Source organism: Balaenoptera ricei, chromosome 4, assembly GCF_028023285.1.
Source record: "Balaenoptera ricei isolate mBalRic1 chromosome 4, mBalRic1.hap2, whole genome shotgun sequence".
NCBI lineage: Eukaryota > Metazoa > Chordata > Mammalia > Artiodactyla > Balaenopteridae > Balaenoptera > Balaenoptera ricei.
The window spans coordinates 65081592-65096792 of NC_082642.1; the positions used below are offsets into that span (position 1 = coordinate 65081592).

Here is a 15201-nt window from a genome sequence, read left to right on the forward strand (position 1 = left end):
AGACGCGCAGGCTCAGCAGTTGTGGCTCACGGGCCCAGTTGCTCCGCGGCATGTGGGATCTTCCCAGACCAGGGCTCGGACCCGCGTCCCCTGCACTGGCAGGCAGACTCTAAACCACTGCGCCACCAGGGAAGCCCTCAGATTTTAATATGTGTAGTTTTACTCAGTCTCCATTTTCAGCACGGTACCCCTTCATCCTCAAATCTTGGCCACACTCTAGAGACTCTCTCTTTTAGCCTTGCCAGAGGAGAAGACCTCCATTCTCATTCCATAGCTGGGGAGAGAGAGTTACCTGTTGCACTGAGTCGCGGAAGGGATCTGGGATCTGTTTATTTCATTTGCAACTAATCCTCTTGTTTTTCGCCCCGTCTTTGCATTCCTTTTCAAAGTTATTTGGACCAACAATTCCTGAGCCTTTTGAGGGCCCTGACGTGTAAATTAGATTGCCACTGTGCTTTCTCCATTGCTGGCATTCTTCAGTCTATTATCAGTATATACAATTCATCTGAAGATTTTATTAAAAATGCAGATTGATTCAGTAGGTCCAAGTTGGAGCCTGAGATTCTGTATTTATAACAAGCTCCTAGGTGATGCTTATGTTCCTGCTCCTGTTTTCTTGGAAAGAAAAGAAGCAGCTTCATTGGAAGTTGTATCATAATTTATGTAGCCAATTTCCTATTGCTGGATATTTAAAGTAATTCCAGGTTTTTACTTTTAAATGCAATATTATGAGATGAACAGCCTTAAAAATAAATTAATAGGGCTTCCGTGGTGGCGCAGTGGTTAAGAATCCTCCTGCCAATGCAGGGGACATGGGTTCAAGCCCTGGTCCGGGAAGATCTGACATGCCGCAGAGCAACTAAGCCCGTGTGCCACAACTACTGAGCCTGCGCTCTAGAGCCCGTGAGCCACAACTACTGAGCCCACGTGCCACAACTACTGAGCCCACGTGCCACAACTACTGAGCCCACGTGCCACAACTACTGAAGCCCACACGCCTAGAGCCCGTGCTCGTCAACAAGAGAAGCCACCCCAGTGAGAAGCCCACAATGAAGAGCGGCCCCCGCTCGCCGCAACTAGAGAAAGCCTGTGCGCAGCAACAAAGACCCAACGTAGCCAAAAATAAATAAATAAATAAATAATATATAAAAATTAATTAATAAAACACACCCATTTCCACGTTCTGTTTGAATTTTGAAAGATGTATATACACTTGTTGAACCACCACCCCAATCCAAATAAAGAACATTTTGGTTTTTTTTTTTTAGAACATTTTCATCTCTACAAAAAGTTCCCTGGTGCCTCTGCCCCATCCTGACCCTGGGTTTCCACTGATTGTTTGTCTGGCCCTACAGATTAGTTCTGCTGTTCTAGAATTCCACATAATTGGAATTATGGAATTCCACACTTTCTTGTGTCAGGATGCTTTTGTTCAGCGTGTTTTTTCAATTTATCCCTGTGTAGCATGTATCCCTGTGTAGCATGTATTCCTTTTTATTGCTGAAAAGTATTCCACCATATGGATATATTAGTTTATTTATCCATTCTCCTGTTGGTGGATATATGGGGTTTGTAGCCATGGTAAATCAAGCTGCCACACATTTGTGTACAAGTCTTTTTGTGGATATATGTCTTCATTTTTCTTGGGTAAATACCTAGGAGTAGGATTACTGGATAAAATGGTAATTGAATGTTAACATTGTAAGAAAGCTCAAAACAGTTTAAGCAATGTCAGGTTGTTCTCCTTCCTTGTCAACACATGTATTATCAGTCTTTTAGATTTTAGCTCTTCTAGTGGGTGTTGCAGCAGTATCTCATTGTGGTTTTCATTTCCCCAACATGTCTCTTCAAATTTTCTGCCCATTTTTCTAATGGGCTAATTGTCTTAGAGTTTTAAGAGTCCATTCATGTTCTGAGACCAAGTCATTGGTAAGATATTTATTGTGAATATCTTCTCCCAGTCTGTAGCTTGCCTTTTCGTTTTCTTAACTGTGCTTTCAAAGAGAAGTAAGTATTTGCTCTTTAACAGAGTCCAGTTTATCAACTTGTGTATGTGCACGAGCACACGTGCACATCCTGAGAAAGTTATGCCCACTATAGTGGGTGCCTAGTGTCCCCCCACAATTCTTGTCTATCTGGAATGTGACTTATTTGGAAATAAGTTTTTGCAGATGTAATGAAGGTAATAACAGAATAGGGTGGGCCCTAAATCCAGTGATTTAGGTTCTTACAAAAAGAGGAGAGGACACACACAGACACACACAAGGGAGAAGGCTGTGTAAAGATGGAGGCAGAGATAAGTGTTATGCTGTCACAAGCCAAGGAATGCCAGGAGCCTCCAGAAGCTGGAAGAAGCAAGGAAGGATGCTCCTCTAGAGCCTTCAAAGGGAGCATGGCTCTGTTGAGACCTTGATTTCAGATTTCTGGCCTCCAGAACTGTGAGAAAATTAATTTCTGTTGTTTTGACTACCCGGTGGTAATTTGTTATGGCAGCCCTAGGGAACTAATATATCTAGCTAGGACCACAACGATTTTCTCCTGTTTTCTTCTAAAAATTTCAGTTTCACTTTTACATTTAGCCTTATGATCCATTTTGAGTTTACTTTGTGTATGGTGTGAGGTAAGGGTTAAGGTTAATTTTTCCCATATGGATATATGGTTTCCAGCACCATTTTTAGAAAAGACTATCCTTTACCCCATTAATTACCTTGTAATTTTGTTGAGAATCAATTGACCATAAATATGTGGGTCTACTTCTGGATTCTCTTCTGTTCAATTGATTTATAGGACTATCCTTATGCTAATACCCCCTCTTTATTTCTATACCTTTATAGCAAGTCTTAAAATCAGGTAGTGTAAGTTCACCAAATTTGTTGTTCTTAAAAATTATTTTGGCTCTGCTAGGTCCTTTACATTTCCATATGAATTGTATAATCAGCTTGCCAATTTCTACAAAAAAACTGGCTGAGTCTTACAATCCATCATATATGTCTCCATGGATTTAGATCTTCTTTAATTTCTGTTTTATTAAATATTTTGTTTATTTATTTGTAAGTGTAAAGGATTTTTTTAAATTGTATAAAACAGGCAAAATTATTTAGGTCAATACATTTTAAAGGAATTTCATGTGTTCTGATTCCTTCCACTGCCAGTCACTTAGTTCCTCCAAGGTTTGAGTCATAATCTTCAAGATAAGATAGCCCTTTCAAAAAGAACTTTTGCTCAGTCCACAGTTGTCATGTCAGTCAGTCCACAGTTCTTCTAGGTCAGCTTCTTTGATCTCCCATAGAATATGGACACACTTTAAATAAATTCCCCACCTGTAATCTTTGGGATCCAATTTTCTCAAGCAATTTACTTTAGGACCATGTTTAGGGTCAGAGGAGATGGATCTGACTGGTTCTGAATTTTAGACACCCTCTAAACATGCATTAAGATGAAATCAGATTACTCCTAAGCTATCACACCCTAGAACAGTACGTATCATTGGGCTATGCCAGTACCTTTTTTTTTTTTTAACATCTTTATTGGAGTATAATTGCTTTACAATGGTATGTTAGTTTCTGCTGTATAACAAAGTGAATCAGCTATACATATACGTATATCCCCATTTCTCCTCCCTCTTGCCTCTCCCTCCCACCCTCCCTATCCCACCCCTCTAGGTGGACACAAAGCACCGAGCTGATCTCCCTGTGCCATGCGGCTGCTTCCCACTAGCTATCTATTTTACATTTAGTAGTGTATATATGTCCATGCCACTCTCACTTTGTCCCAGCCTACCCTTCCCCCTCCCCGTGTCCTCAAGTCCATTCTCTACCTCTGTGTCTTTATTCCTGTCCTGCCCCTAGTTCTTCAGAACATTTTTTTTTTTTTTTAGATTCCATATATATATGTGTTAGCGTACGGTATTTGTTTTTCTCTTTCTGACTTACTTCACTCTGTATGACAGACTCTGGGTCCATCTACCTCACTACAAATAACTCAATTTTGTTTCTTTTTATGGCTGAGTAATATTCCATTGTATGTATGTGCCACATCTTCCTTATCCATTCATCTGTTGATGGACACTTAGGTTGCTTCCATGTCCTGGCTATTGTAAATAGTGCTGCAATGAACGTTGTGGTACATGACTCTTTCTGAATTATGGTTTTCTCAGGGTATATGCCTGGTAGTGGGATTGCTGGGTCATATGGTAATTCTATTTTTAGTTTTTTAAGGAACCTCCATACTGTTCTCCATAGTGGCTGTGTCAATTTACATTCCCACCAACAGTGCAGGAGGGTTCCCTTTTCTCCACACCCTCTCCAGCATTTATTGTTTGTAGATTTTTTGACGATGGCCATTCTGACTGGTGTGAGGTGATACCTCACTGTAGTTTTGATTTGCATTTCTCTAATGATTAGTGATGTTGAGCATCCTTTCATGTGTTTGTTGGCAATCTGTATATCTTCTTTGGAGAAATGTCTATTTAGGTCTTCTGCCCATTTTTGGATTGGGTTGTTTGTTTTTTTGATATTGAGCTGCATGAGCTGCTTGTATATTTTAGAGATTAATCCTTTGTCAGTTGCTTCATTTGCAAATATTTTCTCCCATTCTGAGGGTTGTCTTTTCATCTTGTTTATGGTTTCCTTTGCTGTGCAAAAGTTTTAAGTTTCATTAGGCCCCATTTGTTTATTTTTATTTTTATTTCCATTTCTGTAGGAGGTGGGTCAAAAAGGATCTTGCTGTGATTTATGTCATAGAGTGTTCTGCCTGTGTATTCCTCTAAGAGTTTTATAGTGTCTGGCCTTACATTTAGGTCTTTAATCCATTTTGAGTTTATTTTTGTGTATGGTGTTAGGGAGTGTTCCAATTTCATTCTTTTACATGTAGTTGTCCAGTTTTCCCAGCACCACTTATTGAAGAGACTGTCTTTTCTCCATTGTATATTCTTGCCTCCTTTATCAAAGATAAGGTGACCATAGGTGCGTGGGTTTATCTCTGGGCTTTCTATCCTGTTCCATTGATCTATATTTCTGTTGTTGTGCCAGTACCATACTGTCTTGATTACTATAGCTTTGTAATATAGTCTGAAGTCAGGGAGCCTGATTCCTCCGGCTATGTTTTTCTTTCTTAAGATTGCTTTGGCTATTCAGGGTCTTTTGTGTTTCCATACAAATTGTGAAATTTTTTGTTCTAGTTCTGGGAAAAATGCCATTGGTAGTTTGATAGGGATTGCATTGAATCTGTAGATTGCTCTGGGTAGTATAGTCATTTTCACAATGTTGATTCTTCCAATCCAAGAACATGGTATATCTCTCTATCTGTTTGTATCATCTTTAATTTCTTTCACCAGTGTCTTATAGTTTTCTGCATACAGGTCTTTTGTCTCCTTAGGTAGGTTTATTCCTAGGTATTTTATTCTTTTTGTTGCAGTGGTAAATGGGAGTGTTTCCTTTATGCCAGTACCTTTTTAAAGTCCAGACACTGTGTTCTCAAGATACAAGCCTTAAAAAAGAAGCCATCCTTGTTTCATGTCAACATTAAAATTAGAGTACTAAATCAGTATAGCTGATAATTTCCCTCATATTTTATGCTTTTAAATTATCAATTTTATAGTCCTGGAAGCAACCTTTATGTGTATAAATACCCCATCACTTGAACCTGTTTTAGGTATCATGTTCCTTCTTCTGTATCAAAACTCACACTGAAGAATGAGTTCTGGGTTGCAAAGGAGGATTTATTTTTGCATCTGTCTGTAAGTCTTTGTCCACAAATTACACAAAAGCAACACAAGTGCCATTTCTGCAATGTTTAAAATATTCAGAATACTGTGCTTGCCTGTGCTTTGTCAAATTTATCCCTAAATGTTCCATATTTTTGATGTTATGGCAAATGTTATTTCATTTCCAATTATTTATCACTGGTATATAGAAATACAACTTTTAAAAAACTAACCCGCAGCCTTGCTAAATTCACTTGTTACCTTTTGTAGCTCTTGTTGCAGACTTTCTAAGTACATGATCATGTCACCCATGATTAAAGACAGCTTTACTTCTTTCTTTCCAGTCTACATGCCTTTTATTTCTTGTTAATTACTTACCGCACTGGCTAGGACGTCTAATAAAATGTTGATGAGGGTTGGAGGGTGGACATCCTTGCATTGTTCCTGATCTTGGGAGGAAAAAGCCCACTCTTTCAGCATTTAAGGTTAGATGTGGGTTTTTCGTAGATGCTTTTTATCTGGTTGGGAAGTTCCCTTCTATTATTTGTTTTCATGAGAGTTATTATCATGTTGGATTTTGTTAAATGCTTTTTCTACATCTATTAGATGATCATATAGTTTTTCTCCTTTATTCTGTTAACACGATGAATTACGTCGATTTTCTAATGTTAAACCAAGATTGCATAAACTGTGATGTATTAGGTTATATTATTATTTTCATATATGAATGAATTTAATTTTTTCGTTAAGGATTTTTGCCTCTATATTCTTGAGGGATGATGCTTTGTAATTTAGTTTTCTTGAAATGTCTTTGGTTTTGTTATAAGGGTAATTCTGGTCTTGTAAACTGAGTTGGAATGTGTTTCTCTCTTCTGTTCTCTTTAAGCTTGGTATTTCTTCCTTAAATGTTTGGCAAAATACATCAGTGAAGACATCTGAGCCTAGAATTTTCTTTGTGGGAAGGTTTTTAAGTACAAAATCAATTTCTTTAATAGAGATTTTTAGGGATCTTTTTGTTTGAGTTTTGGTAGTTCATGTCTTTCCAGAAATTTGTGTGTCATCCTAGTTGTCTCATTTATTGGAATAAAATTCTTTTTAAAAAATATTTATTTGTTTATTTTTGGCTGCATTGGGTCTTTGTTGCTGTGGGCGGGCTTTCTCTAGTTGGAGCGAGCAGGGGCTACTCTTCGTTGGGGTGTGCGGGCTTCTCATTGCAGTGGCTTCTCTTGTTGCAGAGCATGGGCTGTAACAGGCACACAGGCTTCAGTAGTTGTGGCTCGCAGGCTCTAGAGTGCAGGCTTAGTTGCTTCACGGCATGTGGGATCTTCCCGGACCAGGGCTCGAACCCATGTCCCCTGCATTGGCAGGTGGATTCTTAACCACTGCACCACCAGGGAAGTCCCGGAATAAAATTATTCTTAATAGTCCCCTATTATCTTTTTAATGTTTATAGGATCTGTGCTGAGGTCCTCTCTCTCCTAATTTTGCTAAGGTCTTTCTCAGTTTGGTTGGAGGTTTACAATTTTATTGGTTTTTAGAAAGAACCAGCTTTTGGTTCATTGTTTTTTTGTTATTTTTGTTTTTAAAATTTCATTGTTTTCTGTTCTTTATTATATCCTTCCTTTAGTTTACTTTGGGGTTTAATTTACTCTTATTTTTCTTTTTTTTTTTTTTTGGCCACACCATGCAGCTTGTGGGATCTTAGTTCCCTGACAGGTATTGAACCCGAGCCCTCAGCAGTGAAAGCGTGGAGTCCTAACCACTGGACTATGAGGGAATTCCCTTACTCTTCTTTTTCTTAAGGTGGAAATTTAGGTCACTGAATCAAGACCTTATTTTCCAATACAGGCAAATATAAGAATCTCAGAACGATACAGTGCAAAAGCAATTAATGTAGTGGAAATTAAAACTGAATTTTGATTTTGCTGGTTTTCTTATATTTGCCTTCCTGCTTTTCAAAGTTCTTTTTTCTACTGTAGATTTATAAATTCTGATAATATAAATAATACATGCTAATTCTTAAAGAAATGTTAAGGGTACAGAGAATTATAAGGAATTTTATGTGTCAGGATAGGCCATAACATATAATCACAAAATCCTTCCAGCTTGATACAACAAACTTCATTTCTTGCTTACACTGTGCATCCATTCTGAATCACCTGGGGCTTTGCTCCACTGCCCCACACAGTCACTCAAGGACCCAGATTGACAGAGGCCCCACTGTCTTGAGCTATACTATCTGGAACACATCCTGTTTATTCCCTGTGGCAGGGGAAGAGAACACTGAAGGGGCTCTCATCTGATCCTTTGGGTGCCAATAATCTACACAGTCACTCTTATTTGGAAAGCTCTTTCACATACATAAATTGGATCCCTTTCTACATTTCCAGTTGTGAGTTGAGCCATAATTGTGGCTTACTGAAGAGCTTTGAAATCAAACCTGAGGTTGAACTTCAAGTTTCAACACTTAGCAGTCACACATCTAAGGAAATGAGCTTGTTAACCCCCGAGCATTTCCTCGTGCAAAAAAATAATATCTACCCTTCATGATTGTTGTAAGGATTAGATAAAAGGTATGTAAAAATCCCTGGACAAGGCTCAATACATTATTTCTCCCAGAGGCTTTCTTCACTTGTGAGGCTCAGCAAATCCAGCTACAGTGCGAATCCCGTTTTCTGTATAATAGTAGACCAGAACGTTAATTAACTGTGCTCATCTTCCCATCCTATTGTTTAATGCAGATGGTTTTGTTAGGAAACTTTTCTGTGATTGCATAACACAACTATTTGATTGTAATTATGCTATGAAGTTATACACCTCTTTTTTACTCTCAAACTCTCATGAATGTACAGTGGATTTTCCAAAAGCTACATGTGTGATATCACAGCTGATTTTATAGATGAGAATCCAGCTGTCTGCCGTTGAGCCAGATACTAAAGTAATTTGCAAAATGTGAAACAGTGGCACTCTGCTCACTCAATTGTTTTGTTTGGGAAAACACAGTAATTTTTCACTTTAAAAAATGTTACTTACGTTAACATGCAACAAGTGTCAAAAGGTCCTGAAATGAAAGTTTGAGAGCTGCTAGTTTAGACTCTGAACCTGTGGGTGAAAACTGCAATGTAAGCAGTATTTCCTTAAACAGATACCATGTTATCTGCACCCATATCTCAGGGTCTTTGGTGACTTTTAATCTTTTTCCTTTTGCTGGAAAAAAGAAGTTACTTGTCGTAATCCTACAAATAGTTGACAGTTTCTCTAAGCAGAGATCTGGAGGCAGTTACACTGAACTCCAGTTATTTAGGTGGCTATTAATGACAGTTATTTTATTTTCTATCTTTCACACAGAGCTTATTCACATGGCATTTTGGTATGCCACGAACCAAAAGTGAGATAATTAAAGGCAGTAAAACTGAAGTAAAATAGGAAGATCAGCCAAGAAAGACCTACTGGAGAAAGCAGAGTAAGTATGGTGTGTTGTTAAGAATTAATTGGGTTATAAGTGGAAAAGCAGAGACTGGGTCAGTGAAAAGAAGTCATGGTTTGTTTCCCTCAGGCCCTACTAATACTTCTAAACTGGCCAGATCACACAGCAAGCCCAAAGATGCCTTGAAAAGGACTTGCACATTTTCTTAAATTGTATGTGAAGCATGACTTGATTCATAAGTAGTTTAAAACATCGTGCAGGAAAAGGATATCTTCATAAATCTTTGCATCCCTGTAGTTAATGTGAACATTTTTCAAGGGAAAATTGGGGGATGGGTAGCCCATCAAAGGCTTTTTGTCTTCTATGGGGAGGTTTTTTTAAAGAACAAAATAATGGAATTTTGAATACTTTCAGTGGTCTATGGAGTAAGTAGGGTTTAACATTTTCATCTAAGAAAGTTTTCATTGGTTTCCATGATTATGGTGTTCAGGAACCATTGTAAAATGACCAAAACCTCATTTTCCAACACACATTTTTCCATACAGTCCCTTTGACTGCTTTTTATTGCCTCAAGTTGCATATCTCCCCTAGGCCTTATCTTTCTTGTCTCTGAAGTTTCTTCCAGCTTTATGATTCTCTTACATATTCCATTTCAGATTTGTTGTCTTCTTTCTCCCCATCTTCTTCTGAAGAGGTCCTTGGTTAGTGCCTCGGTGGCTGTGGCTGACCCCCCGCCCCCGCCCCACTTCCTTGGCCCCTAGGAGACACTCAGGGTTGCTTCCCTCCTGCAGGGACAGGCCTGCTGTCCTGGCCTTCCAATCAGCTCCCCTTGGAGAGTCAGTGGTGAAATGGAAACTGAGGAAACATCCCTTGGATGTCGCCTACTTAAGTACGATTCCTTAGCTTTAATTTTGGATAGGACTGTAAAGGGTACAGTCATTTTATACTGATAATTCTTTCTTTTATCCTAAACATGCTTTTTAATAAGTGGGTCTTTATAAATATGAACCCACATCGTTTCCCTTCCCCACCCCCATTCTGAACCAACATTTGCTATTTAAAACTAAGTCTGTTTTTTTTTGTTGGCACAAGGAGGACTTCATATGGTCTTACCATTCCACCCAGGTTTCCTTATCCAAGGCCAGTAGTGTTTGTCAAGGTGGCAGCCATGATTCTGTGCCCCTGTATATCAAATCTGGAATGGAACTTTTTCTGAGAGGGTAAAGTTAAACTATATAGTATATTTGAGTATAGGAAAAAAAGTGAGCGTACAAAAGAACTTGTTTCATTTGTTCTTTTATAACCTATAGTTATGAAAATAGGTATTGGATGATTTTTTATAACTGTCTTTACATATACATGTGTGTAAATAGATGCATTATTTGTGTGTCTTAATAACTTAGTTAATGACAAGGTAGATTGATGGCCATGAGAATATGTTAAAGAAAAAATTATTTATGATCCTTGTTAAAGAACAATGAGGCAGAGTTTATTCAAGATGACTGCAATAGGTGTGGGGACCACAATAATGGGATTTTGCAGTTGGGGTCGGGGGGGTATAGAGACTGGACTCAACTCCAAGTACAACAAGGAAAAGGGGGGAATTTATACCCAAGGAAGAAGGTGGGGGTCAGGTCAGTGAATGGACTGTTACCAAGGAAACATCAGGGGTTAAGAGGGGATTCTGGTGAAACTGACCTACCAGAATTCTTGCTGAAGGCAGGTCAAGGTGATTAGACATCACCTAAACTAAAGGATGATGGGGATGAGGAACGTGGTCAGATATTGAGAGTGAGAGATTCTGCCTAAACCGACTTAGCAATATTCTTGCTAAAACTGGACAATGAAAAGACAAATACAGAAGCTCAAAAGTTGGCCTAGTTGAAGATAGCTGAATTCTCTTCTCAACTAGGAGAGACTCTTTGTCAACTGAGGGTTCATTCTGTCAACAGAACGGGTGGCCCTCTCCCTCTCTTTTCTTTACCCTCAGACAGTATCCTACTTCCTTGAAATTAATCATCAGTTATCTGTAGGCAAATTGTTTTCTTACTTTTCAGACTTGATACTCCCTTTTTTTCTGTAAAGTTTTAGAAAATCAGAAAAACCTCTAATACTACCATATTAATAACTTGATATGTATCTTTTCAGTCTTTTTCTATACATGTATAATATCTGTAAAAAATTAGATGACATGTTGCTGCATAATTTTTTATCCTGCATTTCACTTAACATACTGTGGAAATTTATCATGGTATTTTTTTTTTTTTAACATGTAACAAAATCACAAGGCATAACAACATTTAACAAGTATAGAAAAGGTAGAGTGAAAACTAAGTCTTCCTACCCCGAGAAACATTTTTTTTTTTTGAATATTTATTTTTGGCTGTGTTGGGTCTTCGTTTCTGTGCGAGGGCTTTCTCTAGTTGCAGCAAGCAGGGGCCACTCTTCATTGAGGTGCGCGGGCCTCTCACTATCGCGGTCTCTCTTGTTGCGGAGCACAGGCTCCAGACGTGCAGGCTCAGTAGTTGTGGCACACGGGCCTACTTGCTCCGCGGCATGTGAGATCCTCCCAGACCAGGGCTCGAACCCGTGTCCCCTGCATTGGCAGGCAGATTCTCAACCACTGCACCACCAGGGAAGCCCCCTGAGAAACATTTTTAACGGCTGCATAATAGTACATCAGTACATCGTACGGATGTATCACTTTTAATGCATCCCTAATTGTTGACATTCATGGGTAGGTTTTGTTATTGTTTGGGTTTTGTTTTGCTGTTATAAACACTGGTTGAACAGTCTTGCAGAAACAACTTTGGGTCAACTGTGTGTGTGTGTTTTTTTTAAGGATAAATTTGTGTGGGGTTTTTTTTTTTTTAGGCTAAATTTCTTGAATTTCCTTCCTTTTCTTCCATCCTTTCCTGAGTTCTTCCTCTTTGAACTTTCCCTTTCATCATCTTTTTCCTGCTTTGAATGCATTTATCACTCAAGCTCAGCTCCTGTTCCTTTGCCCTTACCTAGCAATTCTTAACGTTCTCAGGTAACCCTACTCCTTCCCTATATTCTTTCATCTCTCCGGGTGCCACACCTGATGAATCTTTCTTTTTCCTTAACCAATATTTTCATGATTTTCAGCTGAGCCATCTGTTTTATATCTTTGAGCTTCAGAGATTTATTTGAATGATGATCCTGCAGCTAAAAAGCTTTGAAACCAGCTATACTAAAGGGGCCTCATAAGCATTATCTAAATTTCATGGACAGAAAGACAAAAACGGGTAATGTTGTCTGGTGTCAGAGTGGGACTGAGTCAACAGCTATCAGTGGATTGTTCTGAGTATTCCTATCAGGCTGCTATTTGAAGCCTATATATATATATATATATATATATATATATATATATATATATATATATATATATATATATATATATATATATATATATATAATATATATATATATATATATAATATATATATATATATATATAAATTTTTGTATTTTCTTGGAATGTATTTTATTTTTAGAAGTCAAACTTGCTAATGTTTTTTTTCCAAAGGAGAAAATTCAAACCATCACTGTGATATCTTATTCACAACATAGTTAATAGTAGAATGATCTCATGATTATGTCATGACTTAATGCAGGAACCTTCCAGTTTTTTGGAAAGAAGGATCTCAGTTTTTATTTCCAGGGAACTATTCTCTTTCTAGGAGTGTAAGGGAGTGAAAATCAGGTATCCTAGAGCCTCTTTCTAGAGCTACACAGAGTTTCTATGCCTTTTTTCTGAATTATTCCCAGTTCTTCAGTTATAAAATTGGATGACATAAAACATGGATTGTTTTTATAGTAGATGTATTTCTAAGAGTGTTTCAGTCATTTTTTAAAATTTTTATTGGAGTATATAGTTGCTTTATAATGTTGTGTTAGTTTCTGCCGTACAGCAAAGTGAATCAGTTATATGAAGCCTATATTTTGGCTCTGGTAGATGTGTTTTTTCTACCTTTTTTCAACAAGTTATTAATGTAGAAGTTAGTAATTTATATAAAACAGTTTGGTTATAGATCTGAGAGTTCTGGACCATCTGGGTCTCAAAGAATGATGAGAGTATACACATTAATTCTTCTTGATCATATTCTGTATTCTATAAGTATGAGAAATATGTTTATTTGGGGAAATGATTGGATTAAAATAGATTTTTGAGATAAGGTGCTTGCTTTGTAAAGTTTTAAAACAGTGATAGCATCAAGATAACATCAAGGTTTTCTTTTCACTTTTCTTTGCAGGGATGGAAAATAAAGTGAAGCACTGTTTTACTATAGCAGCAGGCCTTTGAAACTGAACTGAAAAAAAAATGACTGCTCTTACTTCAGAGAACTGCTCTTTTCAGTACCAGCTACATCAAACAAATCAGCCCCTAGATGGTAACTGTCTGTTATTCTTGATTACAGTTGGGAAAATATTATTAAATATCCTCACACTAGGAATGAGAAGAAAAAACACCCATCAAAATTTTATGGAATATTTTTGCATTTCACTAGCATTTACTGATCTTCTACTTTTGGTGAATATTTCCATTATATCCTATTTCAGGGATTTTGTACTTTTAGGCATTAGGTTTACTAAATACCACATCTGCCTATTTACTCAAATTATTTCTTTTACTTACGGCTTTTTGCATTATCCAGTTTTTCTGACAGCTTGTATAGATTATTACCTGAATTTCTCTAAAGCCACCAAGCTTCCATTTAAGTGTCAAAAAGTATTTTATTTCTTTGCAGTTATTTTAATTTGGATTTCAGTCCTTACTTATGTTTTGGGAGATCCAGCTATCTACCAAAGCCTGAAGGCACAGAATGTTTATTCTTATCATCAGTGTCCTTTCTACATTAGCATTCAGAGTTACTGGCTGTCATTTTCCATGGTGATGATTTTATTTATGGCTTTTATAACTTCTTGGTCAGAAGTTATTACCTTGGTACAGGCTGTTAGGATAACTTCCTATATGAATGAGACTATCCTGTATTTTCCCTTTTCATCCCACTCTAGTTATACTGTGAGCTCTAAAAAAACACTCTTGCCCAAGTTGATAGTCTGTTTTCTTGGTACCTGGTTACCATTTGTACTACTTCAAATAATTATCCTTTTACTTAAAGTACAGATTCCGGCGTACATCGAGATGAACATTCCATGGTTGTACTTTGTCAATAGTTTTCTCATTGCTACAGTTTTTTGGTTTAATTGTCACAAACTTAATTTTAGAAACGTGGCATTACCTGCGGATCCATTTGTCAACTGGAAATGCTGCTTCATTCCACTTACAATTCATAATCTTGAGCAAATCGAAAAGCCTATATCAGTAATAATTTGTTGACGTGTTGCCATATTAAAACTAAAACTAACAGCTACAAGAATTACAATTTTACAAATGGGAAAGAATGATGACTTGGGACATCTAAAGAATGAACTGAACTGAAAGCTCTCGCCCGCATCCCAAACTTTCATACCTTTTCAGAATGTGTCTTTTTGGGATGGTGATATTATTTATTAGGTTTTTTTTTTTTTTAACAAAATATTTCCAATAAGAAATATTTATACCTGTTGACCATACTGATATTTGTGTTACCCAGAAAACTACTGGATACAAACTGTTAGGTAAATCTGTGATTCACTGCCAACTTTTCAGATTTAAATAAACATTTTATTACACTTAGAGCAAGAAAATCAAGATTGTTTTCTTTAAATAATTTGGTGTAAATATTCTTTAACATAAGGGGAAAGATGATTAGTGCAATTTCAATTTAGCTAATTTTAGGACTTCCCTGGTGGTGCAGTGGTTAAGAATCCGCCTGCCAATTGCAGGGGACATGGGTTTGAGCCCTGGTCCGGGAAGATCCCACGTGCCGCGGAGCAACTAAGCCCGCGCGCCACAACTACCGAGCCTGCGCTCTAGAGCCCGCGAGCCACAACTACTGAAGCCCGCGCACCTTAGAGCCCGTGGGCTGCAACTACTGCAGCCTGTGCACTCTAGGGCCCGCGGGCCGCAACTACTGAGCCCACGTGAGGCAGCTACTGAAGC

The 15201-nt window shown here is 37.8% G+C and overlaps 1 protein-coding gene and 1 non-coding gene across 4 annotated transcripts in view; one reads left to right on the top strand and one right to left on the bottom strand.

Annotated features, from left to right (window-relative positions):
- Positions 1-14836, top strand: part of GPR160 (G protein-coupled receptor 160) — a 54321-nt gene extending 39485 nt beyond the window's left edge. For all 3 annotated transcript variants that reach the window (XM_059921996.1, XM_059921994.1, XM_059921995.1), the window contains 2 exons: positions 9053-9167; positions 13409-14836. In XM_059921996.1, coding sequence (XP_059777979.1) covers positions 13477-14496 — 1020 coding nt within the window. In that variant the 5' untranslated portion in view covers positions 9053-9167; positions 13409-13476 and the 3' untranslated portion in view covers positions 14497-14836. The remainder of the gene's footprint in view (positions 1-9052; positions 9168-13408) is intronic.
- Positions 5657-5780, bottom strand: LOC132365628 (small nucleolar RNA SNORA40). The gene has a single exon (XR_009503155.1). It is a non-coding gene; the product is annotated as a small nucleolar RNA SNORA40 (small nucleolar RNA).
- Positions 14837-15201: the final 365 nt, after the last annotated feature.